This window comes from Cyprinodon variegatus, unplaced genomic scaffold (assembly GCF_000732505.1).
Source record: "Cyprinodon variegatus isolate N-32 unplaced genomic scaffold, C_variegatus-1.0 Scaffold26, whole genome shotgun sequence".
Classification (NCBI taxonomy): Eukaryota; Metazoa; Chordata; class Actinopteri; order Cyprinodontiformes; family Cyprinodontidae; genus Cyprinodon; species Cyprinodon variegatus.
In genome coordinates this window covers 2,856,236-2,883,180 of record NW_015150479.1, presented here as the reverse complement: position 1 = coordinate 2,883,180, position 26,945 = coordinate 2,856,236, and the positions used below count along the sequence as shown (strand labels likewise).

The following is a 26,945-nucleotide window of genomic DNA, read 5'->3' as shown; positions in this document are numbered from 1 at the left end:
ACTTTTTTCTTCTGACTGAATTTTGATAGCTAACAAACATGTTAGCATTAAGCCGTAGTCATGTCTGTTTTAGAGACTAAACTAGCTCTCTTGTTTTAATCACCTTCTACTCCTCCATTAATGAAAAAGCATCACCGGGGACCCCTCGGGCATGTAAAAAGGCACCCAATTCCGTTATTTTCCACCAATGTGTTACTGACCCTCTCAAACAACTCACATCTTTGTCAGTGAAGCTGAGTGCTTCCATATCTCTTCCTTCATGGTGTCCATCTACATTAAGATCCAAAATTCTGAGATTAAAGTCAGAATTCTGAGGTAAAAAGTCAGAATTTTGAGATTTAAGTCAGAATTCTGAGATTTAAGGTAGGATTCTGACTTTTTCCTCATATTAAACTGAAATAATATTTAAAAATCAGTTAACTTTTTTTAATTTTTGCAGTGGCCCTAATCCTCTTCCATATTGAGAAGCTATTTATTGAGGTGTAAAAAATTGAGAACCACTTAGCCCAAGAAGAGGTGTACTTTCAAAAATATATTTAGAATAAGGAAGATATATTAATAAGTAAGAAGCTGGTACATCTAGACACATCAGACCTAATAAGAGGTTTTTAGAAACGTTATGTGAACATATCATGTAAGTGTTCTTTGCAATTGCTTTTTTTTTGTTCATGTAATAATATATTTTTTAGATGTTTAATATTCTACTCTCTCATCAAGTGCTCAGGACTATTTAGGCTATATTTGATAGGGGGAGTTCTCTGAAATGACAAAAGAGAACAAGACAATCATGAGGCTTAAAAGTTATCTTTAGGCTTATCTTTATCCATAACAGTTCAAGTGGAAGTCTTCATCCCCAGGTAGGCAAAAATATACCAAACTGTTCAAATTTATGGCTTCAAAAGTGTTACACTATCAATACAGTGAATGATAAGCAAAAGAAAATGTGAGGGTAACCCAGGCTCAGACTCTTTGGATCATATTGTGCATTAGCACTGCCTGTCAGCTGGCTTAAAGATGGTTACTTCACCTTTCCTTTGGTTAATAAAAAACAACAAAACAAAAAAACCCCATCTTTTTGTAAATAGTTCCAATCAACAAGTGGATCAGGTGCAGAAACAAAAAGAGCACCACCGTTACTCGTATTAAGGTGATACTTTGGAAAAACAAAAAAGAGTTTTTGTAAAGCACCCAATGGCAGGCTAGCTACTAATTAAGCCGTGTTGACTTTTAGAGGTTAAACAGGAACTCACCACTGACGTCTTTTCCAAGGATTTCCTTAGCTTCCTTAACGGTGACCATCAGGCAGTATACTGGTGGCTGTTGGGAGTTTCACAAATAGTCAATTACTTTGAAAATAAAGCAGTATGAACAACATCAATGCCTCCGTTGCATGGACGAGACCAGTTAAGGTTCTTTCTGTGAAATCTATATATAGATGCCGGGGTCTCAAATGATTAAAAGGGAATGGAAAAAAAAAACTCAAGTTGATTTCCTTTTCTCACCTCTGTGCTCTGTACTTTCTCCATCAGACTGTCGTGCTCTGCCTCTGTCATAGTGAAAGCCTGGTAGATAGAAAGGAAAGTGTCAGCAATCGGCCAAACCATGCCTGCTGTTAATCAGTAAAGGGAGATTACCTCCCGGATGTACTGGTGAAGCTGGCTTTCTGTGAAGACCTCTGGTGATGCAGGTTTACCCATCTTATGGGTGATGGTGTACAGAAGCTCCTTATAAAGAGGCTTCAGCTATAGACAGAAATCAAAGTTAGCGACTCAAGGTGGAACAATGGTGTTTCATTCCAAACATATGCCAGTACCTCCATCTCCTTGTGCCGTCTTGCTTTTGCCTCAGGATTTTCATCTTCTTTTAAGTCCTAAAAGAAACAGAGCAGTTTCTGTTTGAGTCAATGCTTATCTTAGAAACATATACATTTAAGATCTGAGTGTGTTACTGACCCTCCGGTCTCTCTGTCTCCTTGTCATTCCAAGTTTGCGTGAATGGACGGGGGAAAACTATAAACAGGAAAAAATGTGTTTTAGGTTTACATTTTAAACATCTAGCTACTCTTTTAACCAGGTGATGGATTTTCTGAGACAATTTAGGACAGATTTAGGAGTTACAACACAATCACCATTTAATAACAATTTGCTTTAAATATTATTACAAAATTAAAAGAACAGAATAGAAAATCCTTGTATTGTGCCACAATGGGGAAATTCTGGTGTTTACAGGAGCAAAAAGATTATAGAAAAATGTGGACCTTAGAAAAGTGTATAAGAATAATATTATAGAGAAAAAACAAATGAAATACTGTACTGTAAAATGTTTTAGCAATATAAATACTATGCATCTGGAGAATGAATAACCATTTTACAGCTATGGAAATTTTCACTGTAATGGATGATTGAAAAATAGCAGCAACATCAGAGATGTGCAAAATGACAGCAGCATGTTATTTAACTGACTAAGGTAGAAACTGTGCAAAAGCAGCATGATTATAATAACTTATTAGATATTACAGGGGGAAAAAAATTATCTATGTTTTTTACTTCAATAAGTAGAGTTCATTAAAGCTATAGTTTTGCAGAATATTTTAAAATGTTGCTGTTTAGCTCACAGCTGAGTCCTTTGTAGTTGGGACTTACTGGATGAGCAGCCAACCTGCTTCTCATAGTGTGCTAATAGTAGTTTTGAAATGTTTCTTTGATAACTGTGATAGGTGGTGTTGCTTTAGTTTCCACACTATGGCTAACTGTCTGCTTTTCTTAGGAACTTGAAGTATTTCACAAAAGTTATATTTCTCATTCTTGTAAGTGACGGAAAGGTTCAGGACCTTTTACAGCCAGCATATTAAAGCAGTGGTAAAGCTGCAACATACCACGCTCCATCCACCAGAGAAACTCTTCATTATTCGCTGTATTATAGAACATTTGCAAAGTTTTTGATGACAGATTATTTTTCTTTACATCTAGAAATAAGCCCATGTCTATTAAAATGTAATTTCTTATGCAATTAGTTAAATTCTTTTAAATTTTTGCAACCTAATTTCTGGTAAATATCATAACCTTTTTTAAAATTTGATTTCACCGAATAACATGTCTTTGCTTAAACTGGCCACCCTGACAAATCCATCCATCCATTTTCCATCATGCTTATCCCAAGCGGGGTCACGAGGGGTGCTGGTACCCATCTCCAGCTGTCTATGGGCGAGAGGTGGGGTTCACCCTGGACAGGTCGCCAATCCATCACAGGGCAACACAGAGATAAACAACCATTCACACACACACTCACTCACACCTACGGAGAATTAAGATGCAGAAAGACCCTGGGAATCGAACTCGGAACCTTCTTGCTGCAAGGCGACAGTGCTAGCACTGCTCCACTGAGCAGCCAAAATCCTTTTATGTTTACATCCTTTGTTCAGGCATGGTGAACAGCACAGCAGCAAGGGTGGTTCTACAATGACCTTGCAGCAAGAAGGTTGTTGGTTTGAATCCTACCTCTGGCCATTCGGCATTGAATGGCCAGAGGTAGGATTTGAGCCTCTATTTTAGGTTGATAAATCTTTCTAAATTGGCCTTTGGTGTTGGATGGTTGCTTGTCTCTGTGTCCACAGGTTATAGACACTAGAAGAAGGATCCAAAGGACATTTTAACTACTGTAGGCTCAGGCTCATGTTATGCCCATATTTTGAGAATATCCGATTCACTTAGACCACTGAACATAATTTAACTTTTTTTTGCAATTAACTATTTTAATGAATTCTAAAAACAAATATTCATAGAGGTTTTCAAATTGAACGTTTGATTTAATTGTAAAATGTTTTGATTGACTTTTGATTTTCATTTTTTAATTTTTTGGAATTTTTTTTTAATGATTGGACCAATTGACTGATTGAGAGATTATGATCACTGATCAAAATAAGCCCTTGCTGTTTGGTATTTTCTATTATTATAGACTACTGCGGCTGACTATCTTTCTCTCTCTCGCTCTGACTATAAGACTCATGAAACAAGAAATGGCAGCCTCTCCTTTTAGCTACGACAATTTAGATAAAGATATTTTGTTTAATAATAGATCAAAAAATGTAGTGCATTGTAATGGTAAATACTAGCATGTCTGTGTCCTGCCAAGGTCCGTTTTTTTTTTTTTTTTTTACAGCCAGGGGGAAAATATTGTGCTTGAGTCAGTTGGTCCAGGCCTCACATGACTGTGATGTTTCCAGAGGGAAGGCTGGTGATAGGTCGGGTATTCCCAGGCCCATCTGAGGAGTCATTTCAAGTAGATCTACTCGAACAAATGCATCTTATATGAGGAAGAAAAATGCCTCTGAACCTTTTGATAATATGGGTGGTAGCCTAATAATAAATGCAGCAATTTGTCAGACACATCTGGAGGAAATTTTATGCTAATCTGCTTAATGTGAGGGATTGCATTTGATTCAATTAGTCAATGCATTTAACAGGTTTTCCTTAGATAAACAACTTTGAATCACTTTGACTGTTTGATGATGACATGTGTTGTGAATTGGTGCTATAGAAATAAACTGAATACTGAATTGAATTGATGCAACGTAAAGGCAACTTGATTTCTCATTGGCTGTAATGGGAAAAAGAAGGAGTTTTTGTCCCTTTAGTGGCCTTAATATCATGAATCCATTTTCGGGTTTATGATACTGTCAAAAATAATTCAAGTTGTCACTGATTATGATGTCGGATAGTACGCGGTAAAAACAGGATCAGAATCATTTGAGCAGGTATCGCTATGACTTAGCAAGAGACAACACAATAGTTTGAAAAAAACAATGGTTCCACACAATCATTCTTATCTGAAAATGTCAGATTTCTATGAGGATGACCTTTAACCCCGCTGGTTAGCCATAGATTCCAGTAAGTTTATTGCCTGATAAAATTTTCTTCTTACTTAATCTTGCGCAAATTTAAAAGAAACTGCTGAAATATACCTACTATATGCTATTTTAAGTTTGATTTTGTGTATTTTTAGGGACATCTGTCTGAATTTTCCTCTCAGTCTTGCCTTCAGCCAAGCATTTGTCTTTGTTATTCAGACAGTTGATATACATTACATTGAAAGAATACAGTTTGAATATAGGCTGATATTATTTACCTGCCTGTGTCTTGGTGTGCCATGTTCCTGGAAAACAGTTAACAGCAAAACTCACTTAAAAACCAATAAGAGAGCTGCAAATGTCAACAAACACTTTTACTCAAAACTAGAATATTTTCTGTACTAGATATGCTTAGGAAATAATCAAGTTATTGTTTAGTTTCTCAAAATGCCTCCCTCACAGAGTTCAAACTTCCTCTATTGCTGATTATGAAAATTACTTAGAGGCAACTGTGATGGTGCTTAATACTTTCAACTGGGAAAAAAGGAAAACATAACATCTGAAGCGGGAATGTCACATTTTGAAGGTAGACATGCAAATATACACGGATACAACCTCTTCATGCAGAAGGCAAAGCAAAGCCAGATGGTTTTTAAAAATGCATGACCACAAAAACCCTGCACAGATGCCCTGTGTTTAATAAAGCAGCATTCTAGCCCATCAGAAACACACACTTCTTTAAATAAGTCGACCAAAAATTAATATCAGAGCATATGACCTAAATATACATCTAAAGCACCATGCTTCATAGTCACCGGACCCTAAAATAGTCATCAGGAGATGGTGACTCAGAGATTGGACATACTTTTTAACAAAAACAGCAGCTTTGATCCTGTTAGGATTTGAAAGCAAAACACAAAAACCAGGGAATATACTAAATAGAAAAACTGAAGCTGAAAAACACTCATAACCAAAGTTTTCTGTTCGTTTGATCAGTTTGATCAACACCAGATCTCAAGGCAGATTACCAGCAGGCTGCAGACACCATGTGGAGCGCTCATCAGCTCTTTAAAGTGAATTAGAGAAGATTACCTGTTCAGGTGTTTGCAGTAAATTCTCTCCTTTTGTCGTGTGCTCACTTTGACCTGCCATAGTGATGCTTCTGTCTTATCACCAGGCTCCTTCCTGGTGAGCTGGTGTGCTCTGTGTGTGAGATATGGGGAAGCTGTGTGTGCAATGTATTTCGATGTACTATCACACAGCAGCCGGAAGTCATCACTTCCTGTTGAAGCTGGTAACGTCAGTGACTGTGACTTAGGAGTTTTTCTTCAACTTGTGTGTTCCTTTACCTCTGAATGCAACACTACAGAGCTCACGCTCCACTTTTTGTTGGGAAGCGGAAATCTGAACTTACAGGCACAAACGTTCACTCATTTTGATAAGGGACTCACCCCCTGCTGACAATTTGGTGTTTAATGTAACTTGGTCACGAATGTAAAACTTTTGATTAGATAACACTGAATTAGCAGCTATCTGTTACACCAGACCAGTTTATTAAAACTTATGAAAAGTTCAGAAAATCTTTTAAGGATTTTGTTTTACATCATTATCAGAAGTCAATCAATAGATATGATGATATCCACTGAATATTAAAAACTTTGTAACTTTTTTTAAAAACTTATATACATGTTAAAAAGTGGTTTATATATTTAAAGTGGAAGAAAATTGCTTAAAGGAATTTAACCTGTTGCCTCTATTACACCTGCAGGATACTGAATCCACAAGCTTTGCATATCTACTGTATCTTTAATTTATTCTGCTCTGGAAAATAACATAAGCTCATTCAGAGAACCTCTGTGAATGTTATTGTTAGACTGTACTACGGATTCTCAATATGATAAAGGTCTGAGGTTTATTTGGGCCATTCTGACTCTAATCTAAACATTTCCATCATAGTGGATGATTCAGGTAGTTACCTGCTGAAAGGTGAACCACCACCGAAGCCTTTTACCTCCTCTAAGAACTGCTATGGTCTTTACTTTGACTGTGACCAGTAGCCGCTCTCCAAGCTTGTGGCACAAAGATTAAAGCTCCTTGTAATTGAGATATCTGCTCCTTTTAAATCAAGAATTGTGCTGTATACTTCCCCTAAAGAATAAGATTACTTTAAAAGGTTTAAAGTTGAAGGGAAATCATATTTAAACGTCAAATCATTCTGGCTTAAACATGTATATAAATGTGCTCTTTATCAGACTATATTGTCCCAAAATGTAGCAAATTTCTATTAAAAAAAATAAATCCTGTATTAAAATCTGTTTTTTTTCATTACCTTATGCAGGCCAGTTAGTTGTACGTCATCTTGTTCACCTAAATTCGGCCAATCACCAACGGTCATCTGTCAATTAAATTTTTTCATTCATAGCATCTTGATTCATATGTCGCAGCTAATATATGCAAAGGTTGAAATCAGAATCATTCACTTTACCATTGAGTTCCGCCCCAGTGTTCACGGGGATGGACGTCTGTGTCTTCCGCAGGCGTAGAGCTAACAGAAATGGCAGCGTTGCGAGGCAAGGGCTCAAACATGTACGGGTGTAAGCCTTCTACACCAAACCAAGCTTCTGCCGCCCTGGCGTCCTCTTCCACAACATCTTCGTCCCCGCTTGCCTCCTCTAAATAAAAAATGGATGACGGAGGAGAGTCATCCACGACCTCCGACACAAAACTCTCCTCCTCTTGCATGTTTTCGCTGTCCATAGCGTTCCTTGACAGTATCGTTTCTAAGTCACCAATTTAGTGCCACTTGGTCCCAATGTTATTTCCCATTGGAACCTACTAGCACTAAGTAGCTAACTGCTTAGCAAGATGCTTCCGAGAATCCGTCAACTATCAAATTTGCTTACAAACCTTCCACCACAACAATCCCGCTCTCTTGATAAATAACCAATCACATTCACTTCATTCAATCATGTAAAGTTGTGCACCACTCGGGAGAATTCAGAAATGCAGCAATTGGAACAGCCACTTTCCTAAGACTTTAATGTCACTGTCTTTATCTCTGTACCTATACTGGAAGTATTCCTACAGCATGATGCTGCTACTATGGTGTCCCGCCATGGTGTGTTCAGGGTTTCCTCTCTTTGATCTCATCGAACCAGAGTATCCTCTTCTATGGCCTGAGGCAAACTTTAAACAGGCTTTCTGATGGCTATATGTCAACAGCTGCTTTAATTTCAATACTACTACTTTCTGCTATGCCAACAGATTCTCCCTCCTGGGTTCCAGGGCTTTGCCACCTCCTCCCAATTCCTGTAAAAGTCATGGCTGCTTATCTATAAACAAAGTCCTTTATTAGAGATTTAAAGCTCAGGGTTTGTGTTTTGTGACCTCATTCCACAGTTTCTTGTCTGGTCTGTCTGCTGAGCTCCTAGGTTTTCATGATGCTGTTTGTACGCCGATGTTTGAGGCCTTCACCGAACACCATTACAGATAGATTAATTCTATATTTTGCAAATTTGGAAGGTAGTTCGTTGCAATAAATTTTATTTAGAGACAAAAGATAACTGAACTTAATGTGAAAAACGTCTTATTTATTTTTTTTGGATCAAGACAAAATTTGAAAAAGGTTCAATGCATGAAATGAGTAACGTTTCAAATCGCTTCCTAATTTTAATCACACACTTCAATTAGTATTATTTTGGGTATTTTCTCAATATTATTTCTAGCGAATCATTGATTATTTTTTTTTTTTAACCACTATTTCAAAACAAAACAAGGTTCCTTGAAATTTTGCACTGAGTTCTGTTTTCCTTGAAGACCCAGCCCTTCAGCAGTGGTTTTCAATTTTGGGTTTGATGCTCTTACATGTTTCCCATTAGAAAAAATGTTTCAATCAGAGGTTATATATTTTTTTAAACAAATTATGATTTTTTTTTGGCTAAGTGTTGTCAACAAAGAGCACATTGAGCTGAAAGAGTTGTCCTTTGACCTGCTCATTTGAACTCAAAGCTGTGTATATTCTTTGTTTGAGAAAAAAATCCTCCTACAACACACATTTGCATATAACTATCAAAACAAGGTGGATCTATAGCGCCTAACCGGTCCCAATGTTGCAACACTACCTAAAATGAGCTGCTCCGCTAAAGTGAAGTTAAATGCTGGGTAAAAAAAAGACAAATATTTTTAATTTACTTTCTTTAATGATTCACTTATAGACCTAAACACATTTTATTTGTTTTAAGATTGTGTTTCTATACAAAACAAAGCAATAGATTAAGTGATCAGTCGTGTTTATGCCCTTTTATTGACAGCCATATTTTTTAAATGATCCATACTAGATGATATTTTATATCTTGTGTGTCTTTATGTTTCCGTGTATCTTCTTTATCTGCGGTTGTATCATAATTTGTTGAACACTTTCATTTTCACTTAGTTTTGGTAGAACTCTAGAAACCTTTGTCACTGTTTTAGTCTTTAGCATTCTGCCACATATATTGGTTTTAATATCCGCTGGTATATGTTGTGCTATTTTTTCCTTAATTTCTATCTGGTAAGTTCATTTATTTTTATTTTTTGCTTAATTTCCGTTTCCATTTGTTTATGAATTACTGTATATTTGTTGTCCACTTTGTTCTGAAATATAATGCTAAAGGAATTCCAAGTTCTAAAAATCCTCTGAAAAACTGCAAGGCAACCATGCCTGTTCTTCTGTTAGCTTGTGCTGCAAAGACAAAATAAATGGGAAAAACAGCAAAACAGCAATGAAAAAAATCCTATGTGCTCAAAGAAAGCTAAAACATACTAGTAGCTAAACTGAACAACACAGTATATCTTCTCCTTCTATTTTTAAGGTGCAAAGCCATTACGACTTACAAACTGCACTCAAGTATTCATGTAAGGGAACATCGACTCTTTTGCCCATTGCAAAATAAATACATGCACTATCAAATAATATGTTTTACTGATCAACGTTCAAGCACTCGAGAATAACATTGATAATTATCAGCGCTACTGTCTTTGACAACACTGTTTTTTTTATAGAATTGTTGTATAACTGTAGGTATTTTGAGCAACAAGCTGCTTAGCTCTGTGTAAAGCTACATCTCAGCTATTCAGAAATAAAAGAAAATGTTTAATACTGAATTTTGTTTTTATTTTCTATTTTTATTAGCTTAACCAAATAAATTATATAATTCCTTTTTTTTATATTTTTAAATTTTATTACCTGTCCTGGTGAGACAGAATGCAGGAGGGACCTCACCTTGATGCCTGGCTCTGTGGTTATGCAACGTTAAAGCCAAAAAAAGGCTGGAGTTTCACTTCCACAGAGAACATGGAGGATTTTATTCAGTTGTGGGGCTTTAACAAAATTTTATGCACTGTGTCAGATGATGGAGAACTACAATACAACAAGCTACTCATTTAATGATTTTTAGTTGACACTTGTCTTTACATAGATAGCTATTTTTAACACACACTTGTTTTACATTCAGTAATTGATTCTATTGTTTGAATAGTGTAAATAAAGTGCTGTTAAAAGTAAAAAAATATATATTAAAAAATAAATTTTGTTTATTAGTTTGAGTATTTAGAGATTTAGACTTAGACAGATTTATATACCAGTGTATACAAAAATAAATTTTGTTTAAACAGCTTTATACAGCAATAAATACATAAAAAAAAAGAAATATAAACAAATGACTGTATATTTACAGTTCTAACATTTTTTTAAATAAATAAAATAACCAATTTTACACAGAATTCAGCAGTCTAATGGCAGTGGGAAAGAAATTTGTTTTTAAAATTTTAAAATATTTGTGTTCTTTTTTTAAGATAATAAAAAAAATAAAAAATTATATTTATTTCCTTAATCTAAAACACTTTTTAAATAAATTTTACATAACATGTTAGTATATAATTTGTAGTCTAGACTTTTACGTCTTTGCGTTCGGATCCGCGCGTGCATGACGTCACGTGAACGTAGGGCGGAAGAGAAGCAGGTGCAGCCATAGAATAAGGCTCATAACAACCGTTACCAACGCAGTGTGAGGGAGCTGTCCAGGCCTTTTTTTCCCTGAGAAAACCTTTTGAGTTTAGCTGTTTTCGCTTAGAGAGACGCTGGAGGCTCGAGGCCATGACTTTGAACCAGAACCACTCAGAGTCTGGCGGTGTCATCATCAACAACAGTGAGAGGTAAGGTTAGTTTTTAGTCACCGTTAGCCACTGTCGGCCATTGCCTGTGGTCGCTATAAACGCGTCACTGCAAATTAATAAAATTAATTAAGTAAATTAATAAAAACACAACCACATAAGCAGTCTCAGAAGTAAATTACATCTAGCTATTCAGCCACGTAGAATATGTTAATTAACCCCAAATTTAGTAAAATGTCAACTTTACATATTGACCTTATTCTCACTTTTAATTTCAGTGTAAAAAATACATTTCTAGTGGATAAACGTTGTTCCAGCACGAGGGAAAATTGTCGCCTTTAGCAGACCTGGCTCTCAGCTCGTGACCAAAACATGAACATTAATCAAAACAGACTTCAGGTGCAATCACAGGAAAACTACACAAGAGGACTAGGGCCACTGATAAAAAAAAAAAAAAAAAAGAAGTTAACTGATTTTTAAATATTAATTCAGTTTAATGTGGGGAAAAAAGTCAGAATTTTGATACTTTTTTTCTGAGAATTCTGACTTTAATCTCAGAATTCAGATTTTTTTTTTTTTTCCAGAAATCTGACTCTTTTCTCAGAATTCTGACTTTCATCTCAGAGTTCTGACTTTTTTTTCTCAGAGATCTGACTTTAATCTCCAAATTGTGGATCATAATGTAGATGGGCACCATGAAGGAAGAGATGTGGGGGCACTCAGCTTCACTGACAGATGTTTTGGTTGAAAATGACGGAATTAGGCGACTTTTTACGAGCCCGAGGGATCCCCAGGCATCTAATGGAGGAGCATGATGGAGGAGCAGAAGGTGATTAAAACAGACATGGCTACGGCTTGATGCTTACATGTTTGTTAGCTGTCAGAATTCAGTCAGAATTCTGACTTTTTTCTCATATTTTACTGAAATAAAATTTAAAAATCAGTTAACTTTGTTTATTTTTTTTAGTGGTCCCATTCCTCTTCTGTAGGAAAAGCGTTAGAAATGGGGGTGGGTGTTGTTTTTAGGATGATAGTTTAGTGTTTTAATGCTGTTTTTCCTGACTGCGACTATTCATGAGCACCAAATGCATCGCAAAGAGAAGTGGTCATCCACACTCTGGCCTCATCTGTAGGTTTGGTTTGTTTGGTAATAAATAAGAAGGCGTGTTTGCTAAACTGTGCAGGTATGAGAGCATGAGACAAACTTTCATGGTTAAAAAAGAGGAATATGTGTAAAATTTAAAAAATATGAGTCGATAACTCTGAAATTAAAGAATAATTAACACATTAATTGGTATTTGGTATATTATAAGGCTACAGCTGTCAAATAAATGATTAATCATTCATTATGTTTACGATTAACCAATACATATAATATGAATGCTGAAATTACAAATGTTGGAACATAGAAAAAAACAAGTAATGCACACATTAGATGCATGTTCGTGACTTAATCATTAAAAAAACTCCACTGAAGGAGTTTTGGCTGCAGCATGTTTACAGATAGATGAGCTTTTCAACCTAAATGCAAAATGTATGCTTTGCTTTTACAGTTTTGGTTTAATTCCTGCTCTGAATTGGTTTTTATTTTTATTTTCTATTTCAATCCAATTAGAGTCTATATTCAAGTTAACGATATTTTGATTTCTAAATTAGTTCACAGTTATTTCAATAACAAACAAATCATAAAAACGAAGAAAAAAATCAGTTATGTTTTTGTTTGATCAAGAGTTTAATTGAATTATAATATATAATATTATAGCAGGGTTGGTGTAAATTCTGGCCTCCGGATTCTTCTGGAACAAACACGAATGTATTTAAGAACATCCATCAGTTGTAAACTCGGACACTAGATGGCATCAGGGCCTAATCCTGTTATTTCAGGGCCATGTTTAGTAACCGGACAGTTACACAAAAAGCCAATTGTCTCAATCCTAAAAGGGTGAGTAAAGGATTATGAAACTGAGGCTTGAGCCATTTTAGGGAACCGTTAGTTCAAAATAAACATGATAGCGTTCATGATGCACATAGAAAATCAAATAAGTTATATTCTGAATGTATGTTGAAGTGTTTGTTTGTGTCACTAGCGTGTTGATGAGTCATCCTAAAGTGGAGTTGGTTTTCTGTGATGCGGACACCCTGCCTGAGCCGTTCAGAAAGAGCAAGAAGGGGAGCCTCTACTTGACACCGTACAGGGTGAGACATTTCTTTTGTTGTTTGTTCCAAAATATATGAGAACACCAGAGCCGTCATCTAATTTCCATAGCTTCATTTCTTAATGCCAGGTGGTCTGCTTGTGGCATGACCAGTAACATCCATGTGCTTCAAAAACCTTGCAGGTTAATTTGGTTGTGTTGACAGTTCACATTGCTGATTGGTTTATTTTTTTTTTAATAATAAAATGGCCAACAAACTTCATCTCATTGTAGTAGTATCATCAGCATCAGCACAGATGAAGCAGTAAAGGCTGATTTATACTTAGAAACCAGGTCTAGGGCAGATATGCCCCTGCCACAGACCCTCTGGTGCACCTCTCCAAAATTGTAGGTGCTCGCAGACAGGAGGCATCTGATTGGTCAAATCTACATCCGTTCTACACTATGCATATTTCCTTTTTGGTACCTTACCGGCTTGTTTTGTTTGTATGACCACCATTGTGGAAAACAACTCATGAAGATGGACCAGCTAGAAGGGCGAGGTGCATGAGAATGCTGGGACCCTTTTCCACCTGGATTCCCGCTCTTTTTTCCCCCTCTTGTCCCTCCGTTGTCGCTGTGGAATCATATTTTTCCTTGGCCTATTTTGTAAAATAAAATGTTTTGAGTGTGCCTGTTTGAATAGGAGTAATGATACAGAAATCCTGTAACATTCACTATGCTGTACTGTTTAGGGGGACAGAAAGCATGTGCCTCCATACTCTAGACAAGGGTGAAGGGAAGGTCATGAGGTAATGAGTTCACACAGCCTCCTTGATGCCGTGGCTAAAATTTATGTCCTTGATTAATTGAAGTGTTTTTCTTTGGAATAACCAAATGTTAGAGTGTGAGGGAGATCTTTATGCTTAATATAGGTTCTCCATCAACCAACACGACACAACGTTCTGCAAATTAATATACACAGGCACATCTGACATCCCTTTATCAAGCTTTCTGCTTAAAAACATTAAAATTGTTTACAGAGAAACTCTGATTTAACAAATTCAGGCAGACCCAGGCATAATAACCAAGCAGAGGCGGCGCCATGGAGTGAAATGAACGAATGTCTCACTGTTAGCAGAGTTTCAAACAGCAACATGTTGCTGAAGCTCTTTCTTAACTTTCTATCCATTTTCTGTTCCAGGTGTTTCTTCAATGGTAGCTTGATTTCATAGATCTCACTGACTCTTCTTTCTTTTGATGGAATGACAACAAATTAAACTAATTAACCCTGAAAACCGACACGCCAGCTGCAGGTGTAGTTATCGAAAAATCTCATCAGCGAATAAAAATGGAATTTGGACTTGCAGAGCTGTGTAATATATAATGATATAGCCTAATAAAATGGCTTGTTGCTTTTAAGCAACAACAAATGTAGTCATATAGTGAAAAAATGGGTTTGAATAACAGCTGACTGATTGAGCTAGACTTGTACGTCAAGTCACGTTTTATGTGTTTGTATCTGAGAGAAGATTAGAAGTAGGAGAGAAATGGTGAATTTGACGTTTTACTCCTAAATCACTCGTGCAAACGTTATAGGGACCAATTTATTTGTATGAACGTTTCTTGCATTAGGGTCCATTGTTTAGTCTGCACAATGTGAGACTAAGTTCTGTACATAGAGGGACGATCAAGGATACTATCTCTGATCAATTTTCCTTTTGTTTGTTGTCTTTTGTTTAGGACATTGTTAATCAGGGTTTCTGCGGGTCATTAACTTATTATTTATTATTGAAATTAAGGTCTTGTGTTGCATTAAAATGAATTAAATGTGATTATCGTGGAATTTAAAATGCTTTATTAAAAAAAAAAAACATTTATAAAAACAATTTCGTCCGATATATCCGATATAACTGCTTCTGCGCGTTTGCGCGAAATTGCTTTCGATTAAGCATGAAGCTGTATGTTTGGAAAAGAAGCTAGAGGCGGAGAAAAAGGGAATGGGAAAATGCATATTTCAACAGAAGTGACTGGAAAATGAGAATTCGGGACATGGCTGCAGCCTGTCGACAGAAAAGATGTGTGTGTACTTGTTGATGGCATTAAAATTATTTCTAAGAGCATTAAAAGAGCATTTAAAAGCATTAAATTAGAGTTACTCATTCCTGTATAAACCCTGTTAATACATCTGATCAAAATATCTTCACAGGGCCACTTTTTCTATTTCTTCAGAGAAAAAAATGTATTTTTCAGAATGAGGCAGGGTTTGTGTCAAAACATTTACCGTAGCTTAGTTTAGTTTAAGCTTAGATTTCCTTTTGAACTGTGCTTCCAGCTTTCTTTAGAGCTTGCCTTGGGTGTCCAAACACCCAAAATGCTATACAGGATGTAGAGGTAACACTGAACCCAAGCCGAGCATCTGTATGGTGAAACATGGTGGTGGTATCATTATGCTGTGGGAGTTCCTGTCTTCCATAAAGACCAGGAACATTTAGCTGAATATGCTGCGGTCATTATAAAGGAAAAGATGTGTGTAACTTGTTGCCATGTTGTCTCTTCCTTTTTTTTTTTTTTTTTTTTTTTTGTCATCTCAGTGTTTAAGGAAAACATTTAGGACAGATTTTAGGTTAAACTTGAAGCAGAAGGGTGAATCGTTGTGCTTAGTTGAACGTGAGCGACCTTAGTAACCAGGGCTTGATTGCAGGTAATCTTCGTGGCTAAAGGACGGGATGCGCTGCAGTCCTTTATGATGCCGTTCTACCTGATGAAGGGCTGTGAGATCAAACAACCCGTTATGGGCGCCAATTACGTCACTGGCACTGTGACCGCGGAGCAGGGAGGTGAGTACAGCGTGTCCAAGCATAGCTTAGGCCTGAATTGTTAAATGGAGACGAGCTTCTATCATCTTATTAAATGTCTTCCAGGTGGATGGGAGGGAAGCGCTACCTTCAAGCTTGTTTTCGCTGCGGGCGGAGCCATAGAATTTGGACAATTCATGCTGCACGTTGCAGCTCAGGGTAAAAGAAACGAGACGCAAATCTAAGCAGCGGATTTTAGTTTACTAAAATCTTTACTGATTTATTTATGTGTTGCAGCTTGTAAAGGCCAACCTGTGACTCCTGGCTTTGGTGGATGCCCTTATATGGCTAACGGAGGCTGTGGTTACCCCCCTCCCCCTGCTAATGGGATGTACCCTCAAGGACCTCCCCCCAGCTACTCCTACCCCAATCCTCCTCCTCCAGGTAGGGACCAGGACTGGACAGCATGTTCTACGCCTGCTGAAAGTGATCCTACAATCTTATTTTGTTCCAGGGGGGTTCTACCCGAGTCCTCCAGCTTTCGATGCCTCTGCCAGCTATGTACCTCCACCCCCCTACTCTGCTCCTCTGGGTCAGCAGCCGCCACGTGACCCAGATCTGCCGTCCTCAGCAGCAGGTGAGGCTCTGACTCCACGCAGACGGCTCTCAAACACACAAAATAAAATGGTTTTCATTGTTTTAGGTGTAAAAATAGACAATCGTGTTTCTCTAATATTTTAAATCACAATATTTTTTTTATTAGTCTGTTGTAATTAGTCTGGTGAAAGTATTCACACCCCTTGATATTTTTATGTTATTATACATTTCAACACAAAAGTCTTTCCATTGCATCAGAAGGGAGTCTTAAGTGAAATGATTAACTTTAATCTTCTCGGCTGTAACCATATCTTTTCCTTTTTTTGCATCTTTGCTAACTTATCCCACTCCATTGTCTTTTGTTCTCTTTTCAATATTGGAGACGTTCATTCCTCTATCTAATCCTTCTAATCTTGGATGGAAATGAGCTAATATTAGCATAGCGGTGAGAACTTTAAGCGTATCGGCCTGTTGCACAGAAACACACTGATGAGGAACCCTGTTACATATGGATGGTTTGTGTGCTCTATTGTTCCTTGTCTAGAAGGGATGTAAAGGTTGTCATCTATCTATATGGAAGTGACGCACCGCCAGCATCATCAGTATTACCAAAGGATGGAGCCAAACCTTGCGCAGATAATGATCTCTAGGTTCATGAGAAGAAAAACCTGCTTGTTTTTAAGAAATGTTTTTTTGGTTTGAGCTGTTTCACTTCAGATTAATAGCTTGAACTTTTAGGACTTACAGTTGCAGAAAAACGGGGTTCTGATGTCTCATCTGGGCTGAAACATGAGCCTGCAGGTTGTTTTTTAAAGAAGTGAAACCATGAATCGTTTTCCTTCCACTTTACAACTAATTTTACCTCTTTTTACTGCATAAAATCCTTTGATAAATAGATACAATTTTGTAAAATCAGCACATAAGGGGTGTGTATACTTTATTTTAAAAGCTCCACAAGTTCTTAGGCTCTTTTCTGACCTTCACCGGTGAGATTTTAATAATGAACGACATTTTAAGCTAACATCCATTCCTGTTCTCTGCCATTCTTTCTTAGCGGAGGCTAAAGCAGCAGAAGCAGCAGCCAGCGCCAGCCCTGCCACCCTGCCTCCTACACATGTGTACCTGCCACAGGTAATATTACGCCCTAAACTCACCTTCCAAACATTTTGATATTTAACAATAAAAGTTGGAGGCCAAGTTTGATATTAAATATGGATTTTCTAAGGTTTAATCAAATATTCATCTATTCATATATGATCAAATATCCTTTAAGAGGTCTCCTCTAGACGACTGTTTAACCCATTAATGACACCCTAAGTTTAACAGCCCCACAGCATGATGCTGCCATCACTTAGCCTATGGCTCCTCAGCATGGTGTTTCCTTTCCGCATACTCGGTCACCGCTCCGCTCACCTTACAGCCTCCACTATTCGTCCGCACCGACTTCCTCTGAGCTCGAGGGGAGCATGCGCGATATTATGGCCAAAATTCACAGGAGCAAAACATGCTGAAATGAACGTTTAATATGACACATTAAAAAAAATCCCCATCAGCATCCAGCATATGTGCAGCTTCTGCCCAAATATTTTCTTTTTGTTGTTGATTTCTGTTCTTTTGACTGGATTTAATTAAACTTTTATGCTTCTCTGTATAAAATATATATTTTTAGGGAGATGAGTAATCTGCTTCCTGGTCTGTTGAAGTACCAACAGTTGGCATCCAGTTTAATTAAACTGCCTTAGGTTTTGGGAATATATAAGAATGATTCTCTAATTTGTATTTACCAATCCATCGTTATTATATTTTGATTTGACAAACAGGATCTTCTCGCTGTTCTTTTTTCCTGTTTGGTGTGATTGTAATTACGAATATTGACCTGGAGCAAAACATAGCTCTGCGGTGATGGACAGAGAAGTACGTGGACGGTGACATGCTGAAGAGTAGCAGTGAATGTGGAACAGCTCTCATGGATTAAATTGAAAGACGGGTACTCTGCATGACGTACGTGAGCGGGGCAGAGGATGTGGAATCTGGGGGTTACAGTAACATTGATGATGGAGCAGTTTGAGGCTACTGGCGGTGTTCAGTGTTCATTCTGAGCATCTTTACTGATCTGCTTTATCTGAAGCTGATAGTTTGGGTCAAAGTGTTAAAGAAATTGGGAACTTGTACTTTAGATTTGAACCATAATCACCACTTTTTAAACTTTGTGGGTTCATTTTTATGATATCTGAAGTTATTAGTTCTGCTCCAGCAGTCACAGCTGCTCTCTCGTCTCTGCAGGACAAGCCTCCACCGTACTCTCCTCCAGAGGACAAGAAGAACCAGTAGACGTGCTCGACCCCCCCTGATTGTCCCACTTCCTTCTGGACCATCTCTTCTCTCATTCCACTGACTCTACATCAGGAGGGATTTAGTCCTCATCTCCCCTCTGGGTCTTCCTTACTAACATTTTCATTCCTCCTCGATGTCTCCCTCAGTGTGGTCTGCTTGGTTCTCCTCAGAAGCACCTTTTACTTCCTAGAAAGTAACAAGAGACAAGAACGGATGGTTCTGGTGTTGGTTGCCTTCCCGTTGTGTCCCCTGAACCCGTCCCCACCTTTAGCTCTAGCTCTGATGGTATTTGTTTCACTAAAATGACCAGAGGCGAACTAAATGCAGGCTTATTTTTCTATTCTTTGGTTGTACAGGTTTAAAGAGAGGCTATTTTATGGAGAACACTAAGGTGAAGTTATGGAGTAGTTTTTGTAAAATCTCTGTTTTGACATGCTTTAGTGGATATAAGAGGACTACACAGATTAAAGCCCCCGGCAGTGAATCCCTGATCCGGGATTAGAGCAGAGGGTGGATTATCCCGCCAGGAGCAGACCAGCCACCCGATGATGTCACGTCCTGTTCGGTGATGCTCAGACTACACCTCATTTCTCTGACGTCCATTTTTCCCTGATAGTAACATGACCGCTCAGAGGACCGTCTCAGTTTCTGTGCTCGTAATCTAAACTCCTCGGTTTCAGTCGATCTGAGCGTGTCAGTATCTGAGCCTCGTTCCTTCCTTCCTTCCTCTGTGGTCATTTATCTGTATCCTGTATCTTGTCGCACATCGGCTGCTGATTCTTTGCACTTTTAGAATGCTATGCATCAGGCTACAGTTTGCTCTGTCATGGCTGGATGTACAATAAAATACAGCTCTATTTATTTCAAACTAATTTATTGAACAGTTAATGCAGAGTGATTCACATAGGAAAAAAAGGCATGATCTAAACAGAAGCATGTGTGCATTAGGTAAAAGTTTTAATAAATGGCTCTTAACTCATAAATGAGAAGTGTTTTTATTCCCTTAGTAAGGATTGTTGTCACATTTTGACAGCATTGAATGTCCGCCTTTAAAATGTGAGAAGGGGAGTAAAACCAGTAAACCTCTTCGCTCTTTTTTTGTGCAAATCCACAGCGGTTTCCCAAAATCCTGAGCCCCAGCTACCTGGACCTGCTAAAGGCTTACAGCTAAGCTCATTAAACACTAAAAATAAGGCTGATTGTTGTAAACAAAGCCGAAAACATCGGAAAAGTGCTGCTGATTCCAGCATCTCGCTGCAGAAATCACTTCCTGAATTCATGCTGAAAGAACCAAACTCGTTTCTCAGTAGTACCTCTACGTTCAGAAACGTAGTTTTCTAATAAAATGCTAATCTGACTGCAGCAGATGTAGGGAGGCGATGTTCGACTAGAAGAAGCTACGTGGCTTTATTATTCCAGTGTTTCCAGCAGGAATCCTGACCATCAATTTATCAGGTTTAGCTTTCATCTATAAACCTGAACAGTTCTTTTCAAGTGTAGAACAACATTAAAACTTTTGTAAAAACAGTTAAATCCACAATCTTGATTTTCTTTTAATCCTCCAAAATGAACAAATTTAGACATTCAGGCTTGAAATGTTTCCTTCCAAGCAGAATCTTCCTGACATCACGGATATTTGGCCTTTCTACTTTGCAGAGGTTGTTTCCTGAAACAAACTCCACACGGCTGAAGATGGGATTATGGGAAGGAGTTCCACATTAACCTGATTGCTTCATCCAGTGTGTGCAAAAAGCAGGATAACAGACCATATTATGATGTTACCACCGCCACGCTTGACAGATGGAAATTATGAAGAGTCACCTTTTAGAAGAGTTGAATCTATAAACACTGTACCAGCTGTCAAACACAGTGGTGGCTGCATCATACTGGGGGGCGAGAGGTCTGATAAATATTGGGGTGCAGTAATAGAGGACAACTTTTTAAATTCATCACCTTAAATTAACCAATTGGTTGAAACAAAGACAAGCGCTCAGATAACCAGTTGGATAAGTTAACTGGTTAAAAAGGGGGATTTTATAGGAGGTGGATGAACATATTTGAACCTGTATGGATCATTATAAACCTGTCTAGATTTGAGAAAATCCACTATATGAGGGCCTTTTTTTAGCCAGTTGTTTAAAAAACAGTTTGTTTCCAAATTTAAATAATTAAAATAAGAGAGGGACTAACAGGACATTTCTGGAACCATCAGCTCTTTATAAACACAAGGTCTCCTCTTGACGACTATGTTTAACCCATTAATGACACCCTCACTTTGGTTACAAAGTTAGAGTGTCTCCTTTAATCCTGCAGTCAATCTGCTGAATCACATCTGTCGATACGAACATACAGCAGAGACAGTTTGATATGAAATGTTTTTGTTTTTTTTAGACGTTTCCATCATTTGCTTTAAAGCATCTGTTTGGCTGCAGAATGAAATCGTATGCAGTGAGCTCGATCCAAAATGGTCTAAAGTAGGATGAAACCGTTCAGATGAAGATGCTTGAAGGTTTCCAGGAGACGATGGTCATAAACCAGCAGTCGTTTAAAGGGAGAAAGAGTTCTAACAGATAAAAGAAGTTTCTCCGTGTTTAACCGGCAAGTGGCGCCTTCTGTTTGGGCTCACGTGGAGCAGAGGGTGATGCTGACGCCCTCTCCTATCCAGCAGGCAGGAAACAGCTCCTGGGTGAAGACACAGTGGAAGGCGTGGAGCCTGGTCTGGCCTTCGCCGTAGTAGGTGAGCGTCCCCGCCTCGTAGTCCAGCAGCATGCCGATGCGGCTGTGGTGGGAGGGGCCGGCCAGAGTCTCCCGCCGCCCGTTGTGCCAGGCTGAGAGCTGGTGCTCGTCCAGCTGCAGGCTCCATGACAGTTCGTTCATTCCCACCATGCACCTCTTGCCCTTCTCCTTCCTGGGGATGGTCTCATAGGTTACCTGGATGGACAGAAATGCATTTAAAATGCGAACAAGTCAGCATCCTAAATATCCTGAGCGGAACCAGCAGCGGCCTTACCCCGAGGTACGCCCACGGTTTGGACACCTCCAGCTCCCAGTAGTGCTGTCCGTTTTTAAAGCCCTGAAAGCAGAGCACCTGCCAGGTGTGGTCAAAGCGCGCCTCGTGAGCTGGGACACGGCGCGGCCCAGAGGTCAGGTGCTCTGCCCTTCGGTTCTCATGAGACAGATACAGGTGTTCGTTGGCAGTTCGAGGGTCAAAGGTCAGAGTGCACCGATCTGCAAAGAGACGGATACAAATCTGAGATCAGAACAGTAAAAGCTTCACCCCTGTGGTTGATTCCAAGCAGGACTCACAGGCGCTGAGGCCTTCCTTCCCTCCTGGGAGGCACGGAGCAGCCGGACTGGGAACCACAGCCAGAACCGGCCTCTTATCCTGAGGAGAACCTGCAAAGCCAGGAATCACATGAGAACACAGGTGAGGAGAAAGTCCTGAGGAGCCCAGCAGAAAGCTCACCGTCGCCGTCCTGAACCACAGCGGTGCACACGGCTCTCTCCAGGTCCTCAGAAACCAGCTTGGAAACTCGGGTCAGAACGTCTGTGACGCCGTTTAATCGATCCAGAAGATTTGGCGACACGTCTGTGGTGATGTCGCTGAAATGTGGCACTTCTACCCGTGTTGATTCCTGAGGGAAAATTAAGTCTTCTTAGAGGAGATCAAAGTGACTCAAAAATAAAATAATCCAAGCCCGACAACAGCTGCTTTTTTTTTAAAGGAGGGAAGTAAAATCAGAACTAAAGAGAGTTATATTTATCCGTGCTTTCATTTATTTAAAATCCTCCATTCTGATTCCACTGCTTCACAAGCGAATAAAACAGTTGATGTTTTGTAAACACTGCCGTCTTGGAGGTACCAACCCTGATGAGGTCTGTATCGGAGAGCTGGCCCAGAGCTGCCATTTGATCGCGGGTCTCTGTCAGGATCTTGGAGCGCTCCTCGAGGCGGGCCAGCCGCGTCTCCGCCTCCACGATGGCTTCCTGTTTCTGCTCCTCGATGAACCGCTCCGTGGCCTCCTGCTTCTCAGCCAGGATCTTGATCAGACTGGAGAATTTCACCTTCATCCAGGAGGAGGTCTGATCTACAATAACCTGCCGATGGAAGGATCGGTTACACAGATTGCTGGAGAAAAACTGGTTCATGCAGTTTAAAAGCCTTTTAGTCTTTAAAGAGTTTGATTCATGCATCGACCGGTCGTAACCGCCTCTTTTAGCAGCATCAAGGTAATAAACGTCTCTAGCGTCTCTCTGCAACAAAACCCTTAATTGGTTTTTACTGAAATTGTAAGTGACATTAAGTGAAACTACAAGATAATTAAGTGGAAGTATATAAACCCTTTTTTTCTTGCGTTAATTTTGACTAATCAATGCAGCTTCTCCAGAGTTACCACAGGGTTCTTATCTGCTTCTATGATTAATCCTGACAGCTAATATTTTCCCCCTTAACTCTACACCATGTCCATAATTAAGCTAAATTTCTCCACAGCTCAAACCCTGTGACCCAGCATCGTGCTCTTGTCAGGTTGACAGCTGGGTACAATAGGAGGCATATTAGCATACATAGCAAGCTGGACACTAATGCTTGCCAGACTTTGGCCATTTCTATCGTCTACATTTTGAAAATCGGTCCTTTTCCGACTTTTATTGGTAGAGAAACACTGATCTGATCATAGGAGACTGAATTTATATTTTATGTTTATCTTGGTATGCTTTATGGTATATTTGTTTTGTTTATATTTATTTATAATATTTGTTTTATCTTAAGTTTACTTTTCTTCAAATTGTTAGATGTTCTTCTTAATTAATATTAATTTTGGTCATTTGTATATTGCGCTATTGTGGTTATTTTGTTTTTATTTAAATGACTTGTTTGGTTTAAGGCTGTGGGACTTTTGGCTGATGCATCATGGGGGTTTGTTGGGTTTAGCTTTTAACCTCTGTCCCCCTTACCTTCTGTATACATGTTTGGAACCTGTCCTATCAACTTACTAAAGATTTTTTTTAAAGCATTAACATCTTTTAAATGCTACACTGATATTAATGTCTGTATCTGCTCAGGAAATTCTAGCTTGGGTATTGGGTCCATTTCTATAACAACCTTAGGTTAGGTTAAAAATCCCTAGAACAGCAGGAAGGTTTATCCTTTTATGGACGTCTGTCTTGGATTTAATAAATCCCATGAGTTTGAAACCTTACAGTTGATATTTGTGTATTGTTTTATTTCACAGTTGCTTTTTGTATCTCTGCTTCTGTCTCCTTAAACCCCAGTCGGCCTCGGCAGATGGTCGCTCACACCGAGCCTGGTTCTGCTGGGGTTTTTTTTGTTGTTTTTTTTGTATTTCTGCATTAAAATGTCTAGTTCCAGTGGGGTGAAATAAGCACTTCCTGTTGCTTGTCGTCATGGTGACTCGTCAAATTGTGGCTCCCCTGACAAAGACTTTAAATGCTTGTTACGCAGGTATTTAACTCTGAGTGGTTCTACTTAGAGTTGATTAAACTAATTCAGAGCAGCCATTGTGAAACCGAAAACTAAGAGTTCCTGACTTCAGGCTAGATCAATTTAGAGGTGAGGATTTGAATCGGAGGTGGTTAACCCTGCTTATTGAAATGGACCCCACTGAAAAGTTGCGCCCTGCATGGATAGCAGGTATAAAGAGAGGTGGATGTTCACTATTTAGTATCATGATTACCCCAAAAAATAAAGAAAAAAAGCTTAAATGTGCAAAGATTTTTTTAGTACATCGTATGTCACCTTTTTAAGAAACCAAGTAGAACGGGTTTGCTAAGTTTGCAAATGTGGGCGTGCAGGTGGAGCAGAGGTTAGCGCGTACGACCCATGTACGATCCTTAATGGCAGATTATACTTCTGCAACCGCACACATCAAATGTCGCTTGCGTCTGGTCGCGAACCAGTTTTGCTGGTATGCTTCTGCACTGTCGGTCTGGAATTTCTAGGGACGCACAGCAGTTTCCTGCCAAAGTACAAGGGGGAGCATATTCGAGAACTCGCAAGAACTTTGGCGGTTGGTCACGAGAGCTTCGGCGGTGCCAGCGGGAGCGTTTATCAGACAGCCGGAAAGGCATACCAAGGACCAATCACAGCGGCTTTTTAAAGTCTGCGCATTTCCGCTAGACGTCTGTGCGGGTTTGCGAGCGTCCGACGCGTAGAAAGGACTTTTTTGAGGGGGGGCGTGGTCGCGCACAGAGACAGATTTGCATAAATCAACCGGGGTTCAAATCCAGCCTGTGGTCCTTTCCCGCTTGTCTCTCCCTCTCTCTCTTACACCCTCTTCTGTCAAGGCCAATTTATGCTTCTGAAGCATATCCTCTGCAACCGTCAAATCTGTCTCAGAGGTTCTGCAACCGTTGTCGCACATCTCAAAAAAATCCTGACTACGCGTCGGACGGTCGCAAACCTGCGCAGACCTCAAACAGAAGTGTGTAAACAAAAGGAAGCTGTGATTGGTCCATGATATGCCTTTCCAGCTGTCTGTGTGGTCATCCCTCTTGATTCGGTGCCGGGGCGCGCCATTTTTAAAAACCAAGGAACAACTACAATGGACAACCTACGCGTCCTCCTTTTTCTTTTTGTCAACTCCATTAACAGAACCTGTTCCTCTTTGATGTCTAGCAACTCTAGATCCATCTCTGTGATATCTTGCAGACGCTCCATTGTTGTTTTGAATGATAAACACTCCTGCCGCTGCCGCCAAAGTTCTCGTGACCATCCGCCGAAGTTCTTGCAAGTTCTCGAATAGGCTCCCCCTTGCACTTTGGTGGGAAACTGCTGTACGCCCCTAGAAATTCCAGACCGACGGTGCATAAGCATACCAGCAAAACCGGTTGGCGACCAGACTCAAGCTACATTTGATGTGTGCAGATGCAGAAGTATAATCTGCCCTTCAGCCTACTGTCGAAAAAAAGAGCCATTAGTGACGTAAAAATGTAAAAACTGAGCATCACCTTAGCGTGACTGATATTCTCCGTCAAGTCATTTATATTCTTTTGTGTTTCTTCAAGGCGTTTCTCCGCCTCCTTACTCTTTCTCTCCAGCAGCAGCTGTAAGGAAACAGAGAAAATGCTTTTAACCTTCATCCTAAAAAGCTGAATGAAACTGAATAAAGGTGGCGGGTTCTACCTCTTGGTTTTCCCGCTCAGCCTCCAACAGGACTCTGTCATGATTGATGCATTCTTTGATGCCACATTCGTAGCAAACAGGCATTTTGTCCTGTCTGCAGTAATAAACCAGTGGCTTCTTGTGGCGATCGCACAGCAGCATGGTCCTCCCTCCATCCCCTGACCTAATCGGATGCTCCCTGCAGGATGCAGCCGTGCTGTTGGCAGCCTCGGCCAGCACCGACAGGGACACGTTCCGCTTCAGAACCGGTCTGGAGGGGAACTCATCGTTGCAGATGGGGCACTGAGGGCCGATGTTGGACCTGCTCTTAGTGTCCCAGTGAGTGGTGATGCAGTCTTTACAGAAAGTGTGGCCGCAGGGGATGGTTACAGGGTATCTGAAACGCTCCAGGCATATGGCGCAGGTGAGATTCGAATTCTGAGACTCCATACTTGCAAAGAAAGAATGCACATCTGAGAGGAAGAAAAGACAAAGAGATGTCAGAGTGGTTTATAAATGACAGCAAACAGAATTACAGAGCCGAATAATAATGATACAGTGACGGAAACAGGGTCACTAAAATGTAAAATGTCTCATTTTTATTTTTCGATAACCGAAAGAGATTAAAACACAGCAGAGTAATAAAATCCTAGTGATAATAATGTATGTAGAGCTAACAGGCTAACCTAGGAGGGCAGAGCTAGCTCTACCGTTAGCATTACATTTAGCTAGGAGTCTGATACAAATATTCAATAAAATTGTTGAAAGAACCAAACTATTAAACTCCAACTTATTAAGCTTTTGTTTTCTGACAACTGAAGTGTAAAAAAAAAATAGCAAAACAAATCTTACCACGACAATAGACTTATTCTTGCTCACTAATATCTGAATGTAGAAGCTTCTCTGGTGACGTTAAGACGCAAAATATGATGCCTTCAAGGCCTATGGAGAAAAAGAAACAC

At 39.3% G+C, this 26,945-nt stretch overlaps 3 protein-coding genes across 3 annotated transcripts in view; 1 reads left to right on the top strand and 2 right to left on the bottom strand.

Moving 5' to 3' along the window:
• Window positions 1-5,998, bottom strand: part of unc13d (unc-13 homolog D (C. elegans)) — a 31,379-nt gene extending 25,381 nt beyond the window's left edge. The window contains exons 1-7 of the mRNA XM_015395652.1: window positions 5,939-5,998; window positions 5,125-5,151; window positions 1,953-2,009; window positions 1,814-1,870; window positions 1,635-1,742; window positions 1,503-1,562; window positions 1,251-1,317 (exon numbers count right to left, since the gene is read on the bottom strand). Of these exons, the coding sequence (XP_015251138.1) occupies window positions 1,251-1,317; window positions 1,503-1,562; window positions 1,635-1,742; window positions 1,814-1,870; window positions 1,953-2,009; window positions 5,125-5,151; window positions 5,939-5,998 (436 nt within the window). The remainder of the gene's footprint in view (window positions 1-1,250; window positions 1,318-1,502; window positions 1,563-1,634; window positions 1,743-1,813; window positions 1,871-1,952; window positions 2,010-5,124; window positions 5,152-5,938) is intronic.
• Window positions 5,999-10,842: 4,844 nt separating this feature from the next.
• wbp2 (WW domain binding protein 2) lies at window positions 10,843-19,641 on the top strand. The gene is made up of 8 exons (XM_015396072.1): window positions 10,843-11,038; window positions 13,084-13,192; window positions 15,836-15,971; window positions 16,056-16,148; window positions 16,227-16,373; window positions 16,444-16,566; window positions 17,581-17,657; window positions 18,810-19,641. The coding sequence occupies exons 1-8, from the start codon at window positions 10,980-10,982 to the stop codon at window positions 18,855-18,857; spliced, it is 792 nt and encodes a 263-aa protein (XP_015251558.1). The 5' UTR covers window positions 10,843-10,979; the 3' UTR covers window positions 18,858-19,641.
• A 344-nt stretch (window positions 19,642-19,985) lies between these two features.
• On the bottom strand, window positions 19,986-26,945 carry trim65 (tripartite motif containing 65). Its single transcript, XM_015396060.1, has 8 exons — window positions 26,836-26,945; window positions 26,005-26,456; window positions 25,830-25,925; window positions 22,728-22,958; window positions 22,327-22,495; window positions 22,167-22,256; window positions 21,871-22,088; window positions 19,986-21,791 (listed from the first exon to the last, which is right to left on the bottom strand). Exons 2-8 carry the CDS (start codon window positions 26,431-26,433, stop codon window positions 21,483-21,485), a joined length of 1,542 nt encoding a protein of 513 aa, XP_015251546.1. The 5' UTR covers window positions 26,434-26,456; window positions 26,836-26,945; the 3' UTR covers window positions 19,986-21,482.